Source organism: Mytilus trossulus, chromosome 10 (genome assembly GCF_036588685.1).
Source record: "Mytilus trossulus isolate FHL-02 chromosome 10, PNRI_Mtr1.1.1.hap1, whole genome shotgun sequence".
NCBI lineage: Eukaryota > Metazoa > Mollusca > Bivalvia > Mytilida > Mytilidae > Mytilus > Mytilus trossulus.
The window spans coordinates 11,458,651-11,478,647 of NC_086382.1; the positions used below are offsets into that span (position 1 = coordinate 11,458,651).

At 30.7% G+C, this 19,997-nt stretch overlaps 1 protein-coding gene across 1 annotated transcript in view; it reads left to right on the forward strand.

Moving 5' to 3' along the window:
• Positions 1-2,878: 2,878 nt before the first annotated feature.
• Positions 2,879-19,997, forward strand: part of LOC134686854 (uncharacterized) — a 30,062-nt gene continuing 12,943 nt past the window's right edge. Inside the window, exons 1-7 of the mRNA XM_063546668.1 lie at positions 2,879-2,926; positions 8,076-8,238; positions 9,082-9,192; positions 10,201-10,269; positions 15,313-15,412; positions 17,097-17,213; positions 18,154-18,248. Of these exons, the coding sequence (XP_063402738.1) occupies positions 8,167-8,238; positions 9,082-9,192; positions 10,201-10,269; positions 15,313-15,412; positions 17,097-17,213; positions 18,154-18,248 (564 nt within the window). The 5' untranslated portion in view covers positions 2,879-2,926; positions 8,076-8,166. The remainder of the gene's footprint in view (positions 2,927-8,075; positions 8,239-9,081; positions 9,193-10,200; positions 10,270-15,312; positions 15,413-17,096; positions 17,214-18,153; positions 18,249-19,997) is intronic.

Below are 19,997 nucleotides of genomic sequence, written 5' to 3' on the forward strand. Positions count from 1 at the left end.
TAAACACATTCAAAGATATAATTGAGCTTAAAACTGAAGACCCAGTTTACTTAGTTTATTACACAACTTTTAAACTTGGGGATTGTTATGTATCACCGATAGTTTTCAAACATGTCATATTTGACGAAACGCCACTTGTTCCTTTGGCATTCTTGATCCATGAACGTAAAAACGCTAAATGGCATGAAGTTTTGTTTAAATTTTTGAAAGATAAAATTCCTAGAATAGATAAAAAAAAATTCCTTTTGTCATTGACCAAGAACCAGGTTTAAAAAGAGCTATTCGAGATACGTTTCCAAATTGTCCGATTATGTTTTGTTGGAATCATATAAAAGAAGATTTTAAATTCTGGTTAAAAGGCAAAGTTGATAGTGATAATATTAAAATCTATATAGATCATTTGAATCAGATGTTGCATTCGGATAATGAAGCAGAATTTTTAGACACAAAATTGAAATTAACATCAAAATGGACTCCCGTAGTTTTAGAACATTTCAATAAACATATATGTCCGGCAATTCAAAATCACTCTGGTAAATGGTTAATTGAAAAATATCCCGGCATGTTTGATCCTTATTCTGGAATAACAAACAATCTTTCCGAGAGTATGAATGCCGTTTTAAAAAGAGAAAATGATTGGAAAGAGCTACCAGTAGATTTACTGGCTTTGGGTTTTTATTACATACACAATTTTGAGAATTATGAAATTTTACGTGGACGTTCTGGTTTAGGAAATTATCATTTGAAAAAAGAGTTTAGTAGAGCATTCATTTCACCATCAGATGTTATTTTTCCAAAAAGAATTGTAAGTCCTGATGAAGTAATTGAATATTTAAAAAACGACAAGCCACTTTTTCAGTCTAATTCTTTCAAATCTGACACTGATCCTTTAGGCAATTTAAATTCACAGGAAATCAACAAACAAACTCTGATGAGAACACGTCTAGTACTAATCAGGTCAAATTAGAAAATAATGAGGTAGTAGCTAATCAACAACCTGTCATAGAATACCCAACTGCATGATAGCAGTCAACAAAGTTTGGCACGATTTATTGTTGACAATAATTTAATAACTTTGGTTCCACAACAAGGTGCGTTTATTGTAAATGACAGGAAAGGAAAATACTGTGTAACTCTTTTTCCAAAAGAAACATGTCAATGTGAATCCTCTTCTACTTGTTTTCATATTTTGGCTGCAAAAATTAGTAAAGGGTTAGAGTCAACACAAACAAATAATGTCGTTAGTTAAATCTGAAAACTAAAACCCACATAATCTCAATAAACTGTGACTGTGGAAAACCCGATACAATAGAGAATATGGTAGGTTGTGAAGGAAAAACAGGGCGTTAAATGTGTGATGTCTGGGCACATCGGTCTTGTGCAAAAGATATGAAAGGAAACAGCTGGTTCTGCGAAGTACATAAATAGTTTAACTGAAATTTTAAAGAAATTTACAGGCCACGATATACAGTTTTGATAAATTTGAAATAAATTTTTAAAAATGTTAATTTAAAAAAATGTAAATTAATCACAATACCTATTCTTGAAATTAATTTGAACATTATTTTTCCTTCATAAAATAGATAATAAATAGATAAATTAATGTCAAAGAGTGTAGTGTATCAATAAATAATAAAACAAAATAAGAAAAAAAAACAAAAAAAAAACAATAACTCCACCAACGCCGGTCCCAAGCCCGGGTGAAAAAGGAGGAGGGTTGTTAATATCTAAATGAAAAATATGAAATATCAGAAATGATAAGTATGCTATATTACTTTTGAAATTTGATATAATGAAATAAAAATGACAAGTATTTTATATCTAGTTTTAGTCATTATTTTTTTTTTCATAAAAGGGGGTCAAGATTAAAACACAAGCTAGGACAAAGGTCAAGTTTCTGCAATTTTAGTTTGATATATTTTTATTGTTATTTATATCAAATCATTTATTATTAAATTGTCTTTAAGAATCATGTTCTGGATTTTGACCGGGCTTTTTATATTTTTGTGAATTTTAGTTCAAAGTTGAAAATTTCACTTCAATATTGGTATACCAGGGTGACTTCCGGTCAACTTTTTGCCCTTTTATGGTAATATATTTATTTTTTTCTTTATATCATATTATTTGTCATTTAAATGTCTTTAAGAATCAATTTACAGACTTTGACCGGGATTTTTATTTTTTTTGGAATTTTAATTCAAAGTTGAAAATTTGACTTCATCATTTATATACAAGGGTGACTTCCGGTCAACTTTTTGCCCTTTTATAGCAATATATTTATTTTTTTCTTTATATCATATTATTCGTCATTCAAATGTCTATAAGAATCAATTTACAGACTTTGACCGGGTTATATGCTTTTTCGTGAATATAAGTTTTACTGTTCAAAAATGTGTTGTCAAAGTCACACTAAGAAACACTTCCGGTCAACTTTTCGGTTAAAAAGCATATTCAAATTTATTTTTTTAATTTAATCTTATAGCCCATTGTAATAGCTTTCAGAATCACTTTTATTTATTGATTTAGCTTAAGCGGTTCCAGAGATATTAGTTATAATACACCGCTTTTTCACTTCAGCGTTTTCCACTTCCGCGTTTTAGACCCTCCCCTTAGTGGGATACTAAGTACAAGAAATAAAATTAAAAGAATAGTAAAGCATAATGTACTAAAATAGAAATTATTTAAAAACAACTTAGCATTGAAACATTGCAATGACATGATATTATGCTCTGAGAATAATTTCAATTTGTAATATCTATTTTTTAGTTTTAAAAAAGAACTAAAATTTCATTAAAACACACAAAATTACGTTCGTTCTGGTGCGCTTCAATATAAAAAAAGAAATGAATTGGGTTTCTAGTGATAGTTTTTTGTGATCCAGTGAACAATTTTGATATTCCCATCAACGATTCGGAGGGACCAGAAGGTACCAAAACTGCAACAAACATGCTAAAAGTGTTGATAAGACATATCTAAATGTCAAAAACAACAAAACAAAAACAAAATCCATCTGTTAAACAATCATGAAACACTGTTTTATTAGCTTGTTTTAAGTGTCCCCCCCCTCTGTTTGGTAAATGAAGTTGTACAGACGACTCCTTTTCTTTGGAGCACCACCATGATCTATTGCGTTATGTAGAATACATGTATATATCACACTTAGTTCAAATTATTATGCTTATTCTATTTTTGCTTTGACTGTGAGTCTTTGACCCCTTACAAGCTGTTGGGCATCAAAGGGAAAAGTATAATAGCCTTTCAGTTTCAAGACTCAGAATTATTTGGACTATTATCACACTGTATGTCCTGTACAGGTCATTTCTAGAATCGTGTCTTTCACTGTTTCACCAGAAAAGATCATCAATTTTGCATGCCTTTATGACATCATTTACAAAATAGAAGACGAACCTGTATCCCTGCTCTATTAAAAGTTTCCAGCACTTTCATAATCGTCATTCTCATACATGTGATGGACTGTGAAACTCAGATCAGGAGATTTGGAAATTTTGGTCAGGAGATGAGGACTCAGATCAGGAGGTTTTTTATCGACATAAATTTTGTCACAAATGTAACCATATGGTGTAGAAATTGTGTTTTTTATACAAATTGTAATATGTTTACAGTACCCTTATTGCCTTTCTATTTGAATAAAATAAAATATTAAGAAGAATCTGTTTTCTGTTTAGTTTTGTTTTGTTTTTGATAAATGATTGTTCATTGCTTGCAAATAAATCATTATATTTATTTATCTTAAATATCTGTATAGATTTTTATTCATGTCTCCATCTCCTTATCATTGGTAAATGTATAGACAAATAAGAAAGAAATAAGCTCTACATGTTTGTTTGCAACATCATAAATTAATTTAAAAAATAACAAACACTTACAGTAGTACTGTATGGCTTTTATAAGCATTATGAAAGTCATAATTGTAGAAAACTTAAAAAGACTTAAACAGTGTAAAATGTTTTTGCTATTTCTAGCTTACATAATAAAATCTTTTATATTCTAACATCTAATCCCAGGGTATTATAATCCCAATTAAACTAACTAGAGCGTTTATTAGTAGTCCAGTCAAACTAAGATTTAACCTCAAACTAATTGCAACAGAAAATGTTTTAGTTCTAATCTATAGTATTATGCCCTTTATAAACACAGAAAAAAGTCCCATAAAATCTAACTTGAGGAAAACTCAAAATCAGCATTTTAGATTTTCAATGGAAATTAACATTGGGAAGGGAGATAACTCTTGCAAAAATTAGTCTTTTTTGGTCAGTTTTTGGTTGTTTTTCTTGAAATTTATGTATAGTATGATACTTTGATTGGGTTATAAGTTTGTATTTGACTAAATTATATATAGTCTCCATCTCATGAAATGTACAAAACTGAAGTGTTATGGGTAGTTTTTATTTTTTTCGCACATTTTTCATTCAAGAAATTGCAAATTTGAAGCTTTGTAACCATTTTGAAAAAATAATGTGAAAATTTGGTATTGTTTATATCTTTATATTATATTTTTCCAGCAACTTACTTATCTTAAGAAACTTTAAACCACAAAAAGAAGAATACATGCTTAATTATTTTTATTAAATTTGAGATTCTTTATCTTGACATGTTGAAAAATTCAATAAATGGTCAACTAATAAATTACGAAATCTAGATTATAGCTTGATAAAATATACGAAAACACCTTTAGAGTTGTTTGTTATACTCTAAAGACCACTAAAAAATCAAGAATCGGTACATTCTGATGAATAGAAGCGGTAAAGTTATAATTTTGTATCAATTTTTAGTGATATTTCTGCCTTTTTTGCAAGAGTTATTTCCCTTTTCAATGCAAAGCTCCATAGGAATTTTAAATGGGGATTTTTTTAATTTTCCTCAAGTTAGATTTTTTGGGACTTTTTACTGTGTATATTTGGGGTATAATGCTAAAGATTAAAACTCAAAAATCTTCTGTTGCAATTACTTTCAGGTTAGGGTCAAATTTATGCTAGATTGACTGGACTATAGTCTAAATGTACATATTGTATATTTCAGTTCCATAGGCTAAACAGATTTATAATAAGATAAGATAAGTGAAGATATTTTATGAAAAATTTTATAATATAAACTTCAATTTAATCCTTGAAAGGAGGTCTAGATTGCTAAAATAATTTATAAATTTATATTTTTTTATTTGTCACAAAACATTTAAATTCATTTAATCAACATCATTTTATAATTATTTGATTAAAATATTAATCATTTATAGTCTTTTTACAATTTACATTTTTAAAAGCAAAATAACTGAAAACAGGATAAAACAAAGGGAAGTAACAAAAATGTATTTCAATATTACCAATACACATCGTTTTTATAACACAACGGCAGTTAGCCAGAGGTAAACATCGTTGATTACCAGTATGTTTGACACCCCAGCTGTCAAGTGAAACCAATTAATTAGTCATCTTCTTTGATGTACAGGTAAAATTTAACACAGGTGTCAATTACACCCGTACAGTAGTATGAAATTATCAAATATGGTGTCTGAAAATTTTCATTCATGAAATATTTCATACACGGGAGTTTTTTCTCCTAAACGGGAGGACGGGAGGAGACCCCTGAAAACGGGAGTTTTGTACTCCCGTCGGGAGGTTCACATGTATGCATTCTGTTAGGTAGTATGAGGGTGATAACCATGGTAATGCCCTTTACCATATGTTACCGTCAGATGTCAAACGGTGATTTTCAGCCTCTGATAGTGTCAAATTGATAAAAATTAACCGTGATTCATCTAAATATCCTTACCGTGATTGGTCAGAGGTCTCAAATAATTATAGTTACTGTTATTTTTGGAAAAAAATTAAAGTGATTCGTCAAAATCATTCGTTTGTTTTATCGATTAAAAGAAAGTGCACATTTTATCGTCATGCACTAAAAATAAATCCGGTCTGTTCGCGCCCATTCATGTTCGAACCAACTCATGTTCGCCCCCTTTCACTTTTGCACCCTACATGTTCGCACCCAAAGTCTGTTCCCACCCTACATGTTCACGCACAATTTTAATTGGTTTTGTGTTTAATAACTATAGCTTTGTAATCAAGTTTTGGCAAGTGTATTCTTATATTTGTTGTCATTGTCTCAAAATAAAGTGAGACAGCATTGTGTGTTGAATAAATCTTAATCATGTTTTGAATCGTGTATTGTTAAAAAAAATTAATCCTTTCTAAATAAAGTGGGATTCTGTCAACGTTTTATTTTGTGTTGAATAACTCTTAATCATGTTTTGGTTAGTGTATTCACAGTCGCTTGAATTTTAGTGATATATGTATGAATTTTTTTTTTGAAAAATGCTTGAATTTTAGTGATATAGGTATGAAAAAAAAAAAAAAAATATACTGTTATATGTATAATAACAGTATTTTAAAAAAAAAAATTTCATACATATATCACTAAAATTCAAGCGACTGCATATAACAGTATTTTTTTTAATTTTTTTTCATACACATATCACTAAAATTCAAGCGACTGTGGTGTATTGCTATAACTATGTTTCATTGAATTGTTTCAAAATAAAGTAAGATTCTGACTACGTTTTTTTTTGTGTGTTGAATAAATTTGATCATGTTTTGGTTATAATAGTGTATTACTATATTTTATTGTTTCAGATCAAAGGGACCAAGCTGTTTAAAACAATTATCTTTTGTGTTTTTCATTTAAAATCTTGAATGTTTACTTACACCAAAGCAATTTATAAGAACAATCATGATTTTCCAATTATTCAACTGGAATTTTAATTAAAATTGGGCGCGAACGTGTAGAGTGCGAACGGGCCTTGGGTGCGAACGTGCGAGGTGCGAACGTGAAGGGTGCGAAAGTGTATTGGACGCGAACAAACCGGATACCCTAAAAATTAACGTTAACATCATTCGGCAAGAAATTTTACCGTTATTCGTCATGAAGGTATCAAATTTTGTTATGTTGTACAATTTGATATTATTGCAATAAGATGAATAAAGTAAAATGGTAAGCATTAATTAATTGAAATAAATATTTATCTAATTCAGTAATTGTCTATCTGAATCTTATTCATGTTATTGTGGCACAGTCTCACCCATATTGACACTTGCTGCCACAAGGAATGTCAGATATTTTGTTCATGCATGTTGCTTTGCTAGCATGAGAAAAACTTGCTTGTTTTGCTCAGCCCATACAATTAAAAGCTGTCTGGTTCAAATGTGCAGTTTCTATTTTGCTTGTCATAAGTTTTATATCAGTATGATCAACCATATCATAATAAGAGTTCTAAATAATGCCAAATTCACATGGAAGTTTGTACAAACTTGCATCTTTATCAATTATACAGTCATCAACCCTACAAACTAATCAGGACAGATTCTATCAACAACTGCATGATAGATATTCTTGGAGTAACAAAGCTACCTTTTTCAGTCTGCATTTATACAGTTTTTGACAAGTTTTATTTATAATGTGTAAAATTATTTTGTATTTGCAATAGATTTATTTTTTTATAATATCCATGATATCTGTCCAGTATCTTTGACGGTTTTGTAGTAAAGTTCCTATTCTGAATTATGTTTACTTCCTATAATTTAAATTTCATTGAGCATAATTAAATTTCATGTATACTGACATATTCAATACAGAAGCTTAAACGTGTTAACAGATGAAATAAAGTGACATTTTAAAATAGTTTAGATATAAGTTTTTATTTCATGTATCAATCATGATCAATGTTTACAGATTTCAGTTAAATTGATCTGTAATATATACAATTGTATCTAATAAACTTGACCAACTTCTTAAAATGAGACAGACCGCAAGCATACATTCGGACAGTATCATATGTGAATTTTTAAGAAGTTTGCCTATGGTCTAGAACATGTGTGTAAAAATGTTATGTATGGTCCAAATTCTCATACATATATATGGTCATGATGGTCTTGAATATGTAGTGTCTAAAAATAGCAACAATCAACATTCAACCTATCTAGGTGTGGATCGGTTTTTAAATATGTATATATATATAATAAAGAAACTACATGTATGCAGTTTGTTTTTTTTCTTTTCAGGTTTGGAATAAGTTCATTTTTTTGTATGCTGCTCAATGCAAACTGGTATATTGGTGTGTTAAAAAAATTGCAGTGATACAGAAAAGACACAATGACTGACAACAAAAGAGATTTTGGGTCGTTCCACGCATCAAATGTTCAAGGCACAATTAGTTTATCAGAGGTATTTTAGACTGAGAACAATTAATTTTGTTATCTTTTACAAATTAGTTTTGTTATTTATTATTTAAATGAAGTAAATTATTCTACAGATGTCAGTGTAGAAAAAAAAACTTGTTTGGTTTATATTATAAAGTAAAAAGTACAAATATTTATATCTGCATATAAAAAAAAAAAATTAAATGCATATTTAAAAGAACTCCCAAATATATATTATCTTGAAATCTTGAATCGTGGTATGTACACATCGTTTTCACTTAGCAACCAGCTTTTTAGACAATGGTACAGGTCCTGAAAGCAACCTCTTTCTGTGAACATTTCCCCTTAGTGAATTTGAGCGATAGAAAGTCAAAAAATCTTATAAGCTAATCACACACTATATCATGTCACTTGGCAACTATATATATAATGTTTTATTGGTTTTATTCTTTTCCGTAATCATGCAATCTTGTTGTCAATTTTTATGAATATGATATTTATAGATTATCTTTGTCCCAGCTCAAGCGAGAAAGGCAATGGAGTTGAGATGACCAATGATAATCTGTTTATTGCTATTTTACCTATGACGATGTTGTCAATTTCATGTCAATTTAGTTAGCAACGCCACATGCCTGCTTAGTTTCTAGCGATAATTTTCCATCTCAAGCGAGTAGCATGATATGAAAAATTATCACAAAAAGAGATCAATTTGACAAAGAAAAAATGTACAAAATAGCGATAAATATGTATATATAAGCTTTTAAAACTAAATTGTCAAACAGTTATTTTTCTACTGCATTATAGAATACTTTCATTATGTTTCAGATGTACTCAATTTTCACAGATAACACTTACTTATCATTTACAGGAAGAATACAGTCCTCCAAGAATACCTATAGATTTACCAGTATTCAAGGATACAGAGAATGATGAATTTCAGTTTGGTAGAAAGTGCAAAAAAAGTCACTTCTACTTAGAGGTAGTTTGATTCTACTGTGGATTCATTATTTTTCGTTGGATACAAATTTTTCGTGGCTTTCATTGGTACATGTGAATCAAGAAATTAAATGTTCAACGTATAGCAAATTTTATAGGCTTAATGCAGACTTCGGCAAAACCATGAAATTTAATATTCATGAACATGCAAGATTTCCGCAATCCACGAAATTGATACCGATGAAAATAAATGAATCAAAGTAATAATATAATTTAATCAAAAGTTATCATTTTATACTTTCTTTAGGAATACTTTATATTCAGATCCATTAAGGAAACTGAAAAAGGTCATCTTTAAGTTGTTTATCTTTACTTGAAATGATTGAAATTTAATTTTTGAATATTTTGGTTTATTTTACTTTGAATAGTTGGTAGGAATGTACAGTAATTCATTTCAAATTTAATTCTTCCATGGAAGTAAATCTAGACATCTTAAAAGCTAATAGTACACAATTTCCTCCTAGAAACCTACCAATTACTTATGGGAGACAACTATTGTGTGTTGATAATGGTAGTTTTGACATCAATTCACATGAGTTATCTCCCATATGCTAAAATAAATATTTTGGGAAAAAAATCAAATCGTTCAATTTATGGTTTGTATAGAGGATTTGGCAAAATGAAGACAATAAAATATCAATAAGTGTTCTTTGAGCCACACAACATGTATTGAAAAATTAGAAACAAATTAATTTTAATTAGAGAAATACTGTATATGTTCTGATGCAACTTGTATGCATGTAGATCTGCAGTGCAAACAAAATAAATAAATATTGAAATTTCTTTTAATGGAGATTTTATTCTTAGCTGAGTGACTGCTACAGGTTTTTAATGATTTAGTTTAAAATGTATCTTTTGATGGTAAAAACTAGGTAAATATGCATTGTAATAAAAACTTATTAGCAAAGAACAAAATAAAATATTGAATAAAAACCAAACCATATTAAAACTGATTTATTTTTCTTAACTTTTATTTAATCTTTTTTTTCAGGACAACTGTACTTTTATAAACCATGGAGCTTTTGGAGGTGTTCTCAAACAAGCCATGGAAGCAGCACAGGTAAGACGATTTTTTTGGAGAAAAGTGTACTGTGGGTTTATTTAATTTCTAGGGTATCAATTTTTGTGTATTGACAAAAACTTGCATGTTGGTGGATATTTGATTTCATGGTTTTGACAATCTTTGCATACAAAGCCTGTATAAATATGTAATTCATTGAATATTAAAATTATTTATCACCTGTACCCAGGAAACCCACAAAAATTGGTATCCAGCAAATAATAATGAATCTATAGTATACGGAATAAATTACATGACGAAATAGTCCATGTAAAATTTCAGAACTAATTAAAATTTTTAAAAAATGTGCTTGGTTAGAATTATAATTAGTTAATTGGGTTGGAGTGATAAAAGGCAATTTGACAGTTATATATTTCTCAAAATCATAAAAATTAAATTCACATTTTTTTATACCCCCGCTTTAAAAAAAGGGGGATATACTGTTTAACCTCTGTCTGTCAGTCGGTCAGTCAGTCTGTCCGTCCCATGAATATTTTTCGTCGCATTTTTCTCAGAAACTACAATACAAGGATTTCTGAAATTTGGTTACAGGGTTTATCTAAATCAGCTATACCGTGTGTTGCGTTTTCAGATTGATCACTTGACAACTTCCTGTTTACCGAACACTTGTATGATTTTACACATGATAGCCAAGTTGAAAATTTTCGTCACATTTTTCTCAGGAACTACAATACAAGGATTTCTGAAATTTGGTTTCAAGATTTATATAAGTCAGCTATACTGTATGATGCGTTTTCAGATTCATCACTAGACAACTTCCTGTTTACCGAACACTTGCATATTTTTACACTATTAATATTATCCACTTGCGGTGGGGGTATCATCAGTGAGCAGTAGTTCGCAGTTTCACTTGTTTAAGTCTAAATGACAAAATCAAAATAATAAATGCATGCAATAATTTGTGAACTTACAGCATTTTCAATATCATTATATCTGTAATAACAAAACAAAAAGTGATCAAGAGCAAAGTTCTACAGCTAACAGATTTATTATGATTCTTAACCTCAATTGAACATGGAAAAAATAGGTGGCAAGGTTAAAGTTGATGCTAATTTTAAGTTATTGTATCACTAACCAGGTAACACTGAGGTTGTGAGATATTTTGTATAATTCCACCTTATGTAATAATGCTGAATTTTGATTGGATGAGAAACATGGTATTTTTCACCTATTCCTATATGTATTGAGATTTTCTTTTCTCTGCCGGGGTATTTGCCATTAGGGAATTCTATGTGCCGGGGTATTTGCTAGCAAATACAATGGCAGATGGGAAATACCCTAGCAAATACCATGGCAGATGGGGAATACCATGTCTAAAAATAACTCAATGAATTATTTCTTTTCTAATATATGACAAATTCATGGTCATTCCAAATATATGGTTCCAGATGAAAAATTTTGGATAAAAAGCATCATTATTGATTTTGAACCGAATGACGTAAAAAATCTGTGAATGACGTCATAAATAAAACTCAAAGGAAACGAATTGTCAAACTGAAATCAACTTGTATTACGCTTCACTGAAACTGATGACAGTCAGAGCTCCAGATAAGCTGCGTATTTGCGTGATCACGCAATACAAATAATAGAAAACCCAATGCAATTGTCCATTGAAGGGATCAACAACCCAATTAATTCAACGGAAAACCCAATAATATGCCAAAACCATGAGTTCTCAACCCTTTTATTGGCTACCATTTGCGTTATTTACCCTTATCTGTTTACAGTCGTCGTGTTAACTATTTTTATAATATTTATAATTGGAAATTTCCTGTCGTTCTAAAAATAGATCCCTGTTTGAGTTTTCCATTGCTCAATAGGTACATGTGTTTTTGTAAACATTTCGATCTTCTCGGCGTTTATCCAATTAGCGTGTGTCATATTATTTTCGCATTGCTCGGGATTTATCATAACATACATTGAAATAAAACGAAAGTGAATGTCCGGTAAAAATATTGAATAGAAGCATGTTTTCGGCTTCTTTTGAAAAGCTGAGGGAAAGTTATGATGATAACAAGACTCAGCCAGTGTTTTAAGGAAACGTCCATCGAACACACGGGCGTGTGTGCGTACCATAACGAGAACATCACTAATAAACACAGAGTTTCATCAAAAACGAAATCAGTTGGAAAAAGTGAAAGGCCAAATCAATTACGAAATGATGAAGCATCAGAAACCAAAAGTTCTAAATAAAAATCAACTAAACCCAGATTTATATAAATTGAATAAAACAAAATCATTCAAGTGTAAGAGTTTATATACTATTTTTATACGACCGCAAATTTTGACGTCGTCGTCGTCCGAATACTTTTAGTTTTCGCACTCTAACTTTAGTAAAAGTGAATAGAAATCTATGAAATTTTAACACAAGGTTTATGACCATAAAAGGAAGGCTGGTATTGATTTTGGGAGTTTTGGTCCCAACATTTTAGGAATTAGGGGCCAAAAAGGGCCCAAATTAGCATTTTCTTGGTTTTCGCACTATAACTTTAGTTTAAGTTAATAGAAATCTATGAAATTTTGACACAAGGTTTATGACCACAAAAGAAAGGTTGGGATTGATTTTGGGAGTTTTGGTTTCAACAGTTTAGGAATTAGGGGCAAAAAAAGGGCCCAAATAAGCATTATTCTTGGTTTTCGCACAATAACTTTAGTTAAAGTAAATAGAAATCAATGAAATTTAAACACAATGTTTATGACCACAAAAGGAAGGTTGGTATTGATTTTTGGAGTTTCGGTCCCAACAGTTTAGGAATTAGGGACCAAAAAGGGACCCAAATTAGCATTTTTCTTGGTTTTCGCACCATAGCGTTAGTATAAGTTAATAGAAATCTATGAAATTTAAACACAAGGTTTATGACTATAAAAGGAAGGTTGGTATTGATTTTGGGAGTTTTGGTCCCAACAGTTTAGGAAAAAGGGGCCCAAAGGGTCCAAAATTAAACTTTGTTTGATTTCATCAAAATTGAATAATTGGGGTTCTTTAATATGCCGAATCTAACTGTGTATGTAGATTCTTTATTTTTGGTCCCGTTTTCAAATTGGTCTAAATTAAAGTGCAAAGGGTCCAAAATGAAACTAAGTTTGATTTTAACAAAAATTAAATTCTTGGGCCTCTTTGATATGCTGAATCTAAACATGTACTTAGATTTTTGATTATGGGCCCAGTTTTCAAGTTGGTCCAAATCAGGATCTAAAATTATTATATTAAGTATTGTGCAATAGCAAGTCTTTTCAATTGCACAGTATTGTGCAATGGCAAGAAATATCTAATTTCACAATATTGTGAAATAGCAAATTTTTTTTTTATTAAGAGTTATCTTTCTTTGTCCAGAATAGTAAGTAAGAAATATCTGCAAGATTTTTTTTTAATTGGAGTTATCTTTCTTTGTCCAGAATCAACTTAAATCTTTGTTATATACAATGTATATTCACTTTTTACTACCAACTGATAAATTTAAATAATCTTTAACATTCAGTGATAACAAGCAGTTTTTTTACATCTTAATATTTTATGATGTATTTAAATGAGTAGTAATTGTTGCAAACTCCATTAGAATATTTTAATTGAAATTAGTTTTGGAATAAGGGAAAGGGGGATGTGAATAAAAAATTGGGTTCAATTTTTCTCATTTGAAATTTCATAAATAAAAAGAAAATTTCTTCACCATTTTTTTGAGAGGATTAATATTCAACAGCATAGTGAATTGCTCTAAGAGAAATCACAAATTTTAAGTTCATTTGAATACATTCATTCTGTGTCAGAAACCTATGCTGTGTCAACTATTTAATCACAATCCAAATTTAGAGCGGAATCCAGCTTGAATGTTGTGTCCATACTTGCCCCAACCGTTCAGGGTTCAACCTCTGCGGTCGTATAAAGCTACGCCCTGCGGAGCATCTGGTTTATTCATTTTACGGTTAGAATTGATGAATATACAAACCATGCACACAGGCACTGGTCTCAGAATTTATTATATAAACTTTAAGGTATAAGACGAGTGCCTGTGAAAACACATATCCGTTTTTGTGAGAAAATACAAAACTGGCAAAAGGTTTGAAACGGGACACAATTTACACCTACAATTGCTCCTCAGTGAATAAACCAAATAAAACAGCTAGCAAATAACCCTCACCATAACTCTAAACCAAATAAAACAGTTAAAAAAAGAAAGAAACATATAGAGGGGAAAAAAGGGGTAGATATTGCCTAAATATTTCAATATTGTGTCAATGAAAAAACTCAATACATTAAGGAGCTCGGTGATGAAAAACCCAATTTGATATTAACCTGACGGGTGAATTGAAATTGATAATGCAATTAAAAAACTTTATCACCCAATTATATAAGAAAATGGTGGGTAAAAACCCCAATTTGTGAATTCTTATCTGGAGCTCTGTGATGAACAAAGTGTAGTAGTCAGTCGAGAACCAGCTTATGGTCATAAAAAGGGAGATATATATACAGTCAGTGACTGTACATTAAAAAAATGATAAGAAATGATTATACTGTTAATGCATCTTGACCTCGCAAATAGCACAGCTGCAGTGTGTACAAAAATTATAGATTTACATTCAAGTCGAAGTTTCATAAGATACCTGATTATAATCAACTTTCTGAGGTGGAACATTCCGTGGAATTAAACAATTAAATCATGCTTACAAGGGGTATTTGCTAAAAATACCGGTTTCGAGGTAATCAAATTTCCTTCGCCTAACGGCTCTGGAAATTTGTACCTCTCAACCGGTATTTTTGGCAAATACCCCTTGTAAGCATGATATATTTGTATAAAATGGGGCAGGCACACTCAAATCTTAATTGACTAGGATTGTCAGTTTTCTTCTCTCCTGGCACTGAAGATTTCCCATCAGTAAAAACTAACTGCCACAAAATAGGTCAATAGTGTTGAAAGTGGAGTTAAAACTCCAATCAATCAATAAAGTTGAGTCTGTTGGTATTGAGCTAATGGGTAAATTAGAAATTATTGTGATGTTTATTATTTAGAATTTTTTTTATTGTAGAAGTGGCAGGTTTACACAGAAAGACAACCATTGAGATTCTTTGACAGAGAATTGATTCCACATCTGGTATATATCAGTAGACGGTTAGCTAAATTTGTAGGTTTGTTGTTTAAACACAGAATTGGAACGAAAGTATAATACATGTATCAGATTTAAAAATATAATTATGTAATCATATTATCCAGTTATAACCTACCAATAAACTACTATTACTTATCACAATATGTGCAATTCTGCACAGCACAACCAATTCCACCAACGGGCAGAAATTGTTTATTCATGGTAGAAATAGTTTATGCAAGCCATAGATTTTTTGAAAATTTTTCACATGGCTAGGGCTATAAAATTTGATATTTATCGATAATTAGCATGACAAGAGAGGGATGACGTAAAACAAAATAAACAGCCCAGCTTAAATGTGAAAAGGATAACAAATAAATGTGTTTTATGAATTAATTTGATCATATTTTCAAATAGGACATGTACGGTTATTTAAATAATTTAACAAAAGCATGAAGTGATGTTAAGTGTGCAATATGTGTAGCTGTTCTATTCTGCCATCTATAAGATAAGGCTTATAACTTTCAATAAATGTATGGCTTGCATGAATTATTTCTTAAGAAACCTCTAGAAAAAATGTGGTTAATCTTTATTATTATCAACCTAAACAGTTCTGTTTCCTTGACTACCATTTACTGACAAATCTACATTTGATATGTTGTAACTGCATGTAACAAGTGAGCTGTCATGTTTATTTGCTGAAATACATAACTGTTTTAACAATTTACCATAGAATAGAAAATTAAGCAACATCTACCTCAAAATTTTAATGCAATATCAGTGTATTCCAAACTCTCTCTGTCCAACAAAATGTCAGACAAAATGTCTTTTGGTCAGACAGAAATTTTCAGAATTTTTAGTTGAAAATATAGAAGAAAAATGTCAAATTTCTTTTTCGATCAGACAAACCATAAATCAGTTTGGCACAGACTGCAATATCATGCAAATTTTGTGATTACATATAATAGAATTACATGAACAACCTTTAGCTGAACAGCTTTCATTTGTATGGTCTGTTTTGAAATAGCGTTAAATGTGGCAAAAGCATTCATGTATTTAAACAGAATTTTAGTTTAACAGTATTTTAATTTGTACATTTTCCATGCTCTAAAGCATGTATTCTTTTTGTTATGTATCATAAAAATCCCGTTCTGATTATATATTCAATTTTAATTTTGACACAGGGAAATAGACATAGTGTTTGCATGTAGATTACAATACATGTGTATTTAAGGATGAAATGAATAAACGTATTTACACTTTTGGTCTTTAGCTGTATTTTGTCTCCAAATGGCCTTATATCACCTCCGAATAACCTTTTGACGTCAAACAACAATCACTTTTTAGTTGCGACGTCAAATGTTTTGAATTGTGATGTCAAAGTTTACGGGAACCTGTGTGATTTTATGTAATGGCGGACAAATTTGCATACAAGTGTAAATACGTCTATTGTACCAGCCATTAATATGTACATCTCTGAGCATGCTGAGTCTGCACTAAGTAACAATGTATCCAGAATTTATCATGCTGTTGTATATAAAGCAAAACAAGCATGTCATATCAGAGTCCCTTATTTTCTTATTAAAGATTTACAGGCCATTCTTCTTCTTAATATTGTTTTTATCTGTCCTCTTTAGACTTGTGACCTTGATTGCTCTCTTGAAATTTTTATTTGTTTTCTGAGTTCTTCTTATCATATTCCTCAATTTTGTTTTGTATTTCAGGTTGTGACCCTAGTGACCTTGTTCTGGTTACCAATGCAACAACTGCCATTAACACTGTAGTGAAAGGAACCAGTCTACAAAAAGGAGATACCGTTTTTATGTTAAGCACAACATATGGTATGCATACATCTTTTTTTTTTTACAGAATAATAATACACTGACTTTTTTTAATTTGAAAATATTGATTGATAGGCAAAGAAATCTTTAATAAAAATTTAGGCCATCTTGAATTATTGATTTACGCACATACATATTCATTTCAAAGTCAGATATGAGAAGGAGGATGTATGGCATGCTGTTGCAATAACATTCATGAGCTTCAGTCTTTAAAATGCATTGTTTTTCTTGTATTTTCCTACTTAATATGAGAAATGGTAGAGCTGTTATATTATTGTCAATGAGACAATCTACTCCAACAATGAGCAAAACCTATACCGATTAGTCAGCTATAAAAAGCATCATTTATACATGTATTAATGATTCCCAAATAACTTATGTCACGGTACACAACTTGCACCGAGAACCCAAATTGCACCAATTTAGCAAAAGTAGCAGCTGAAATCTTACAAGATTTCCTAGAGACTAAACAATTTGTATTTTTATGATTTGATACTATGCATGTCTTTCAACATAGGTAAAAATATTTAGATATACACAAAATATTCACACTATTTATCAACAGATGAAGTGTTTACTGAAAAAAAAAAATGTACAGATAACGTGGTCATGTAAAGTCATAAAAACGTCATCTTTTTAAAATAAGCAATTATAATTATGTTATAAGTATCCATTTCTCAAAAAATGAAGAGTAAGCATAGACTTATATTCAATTGTTCAAAAGAAAGAAATTAAACAAAAGCTCTATTATTCGACTTTTGACGATGCAAATTTAAATGTGGATTCAATTGGTGAAATTATGTAGTAAATAATGATACATCTACAAAATAAACACATAATGAAAACTTTTGTCTAAAGCATAAATAAACATAGGTTACAAAAACTGTCAATAAAGGTGCAATTTGGGTACCCGCATGTCATAGAATTTTTTTTATTTCAGGTGCAGTTAAAAAACTTCTCAAATGGCAGTGTGAACTTACTGGTGCTGTTTTACAAGAGGAAACAGTCACATTACCTGTAACAGGTAACCAGCAGGTATTTTCATGTTTGATCAGATGTCACACATATGTTTCTTTAAAAAACTATATGTGATACATTGAATTATTGCTTGGTGTGCACTAGTACATATTTTTGTGTAGTGGCCAGCTGAAGCCTGCCTCCCAATGCAGGTTTTTCTGGCTTTGTTGAAGGCCCATTTTGCTGTTTTCTGGTCTGGTTGTTGTCTCATTGACCTATTCCCTGTTTCCATTTTTAGCTCACCTGGCCCAAAGGGTCACTTGGCGTCTGTCGTCATCCGTCGTCGTCCGTCGTTAGCTTTTACAAAAATCTTCTCCTCTGAAACTACTGGGCCAAATGAAACCAAACTTGGCCACAATCATCATTTGGGTAACTAGTTTGAAAAATGTGTCCGGTGACCCGGCCAACCATCCAAGATGGCCACCATGGCTAAAAATAGAACATGGGGTAAAATGCAGTTTTTGGCTGAAAAACCAAAGCATTTAGAGCAAATCTGACATAGGGTAAAATTGTTTATTAGGTCAAGATTTATCTGCCCTGAAATTTTCAGATGTTTCGGACAACCCATTGTTGGGTTGCTGCCCCTGGTTTGGTAATTTTAAGGAAATTTTGCTGTTTTTGGTTATTATCTTGAATATTATAATAGATAGAGATAAACTGTAAACAGCAATAATGTTCAACAAAGTAAGATTAGAACAAAGGTGTAAAATACAGTTTTGGCTTATAACTCAAAAACAAAAGCATTTAGAGCAAATCTGGCTAAGGGGAATTGTTTATCAGGTGAAGATCTATCTGCCCTGAAATTTTCAGTTGGATCTGACATTTGTTGTTAGGTTGCTGCCCCTGAATTGGTAATTTTGAGGAAATTTTGCCGTTTTTGGTTATTATTTTGAATACTGTTATAGATAGATATAAACTGTGAACAGCAATAATGTACAGCAAAGTGATACCTTAAAATTAGTCAACATGACCAAAATGGTCAATTGATCCCCTAAGGAGTTGTTGTCCTTTATAGTCAACTTTTAACAATTTTCATAAAATTTGTAAATTTTTACTAACATTTTCCACAAAAACTACTGGGCCAAGTTCATTATAAATAGAGATAATTGTTAGCAGCAAGAAAGTACAGTAAAGTAAGATGAACAAACACATTACCATCACCAAAACACAAAGTTGTCATGAATCCATCTGCGTCCTTTATTTAATATTCACATAGACCAAGGTGAGTGACACAGGCTCTTTAGAGCCTCTAGTTTACTTTATGTCCATCTGATAAAGTTCACTGCAGATTGACCTTTTTCATGGCTTAGTGGTCAACTTAAGGGAGTTCGCTTCTCAGTTTCAAAGTAATTAACTTTTCAAAAAAATAGTTGATACAGATAGGGGATTAATAAAGGAATCATTGACAAGTTGAAGTTCTCAAAAACTTAGAAAGTCATTAAAATTTTATAAGACTTTTTTCGAAGGCTTATCATTATACATTTAAAAGATTTACGAAAGAAAAATGGGGGTCAGCAGGCAATTTTTTTCAAGGCATTGAAATGGTTAAAACCAGAGGATTCTGAAAATCTAACAAAAAATCTAAAACATGACAAGCCAGCTTCCTTAAAGTCTTATGATTTGGTCCATATCTCATATTTTATAAGTATTATGTCAACAGTATTTTATTTTAAATCATTGAATGATGTGAGAAGGCTACCCATAGTTGGAAGGTACAATTGACAATAAAGACTTTGTCACCTTAACTGCAAAATATAGAAATGTTCC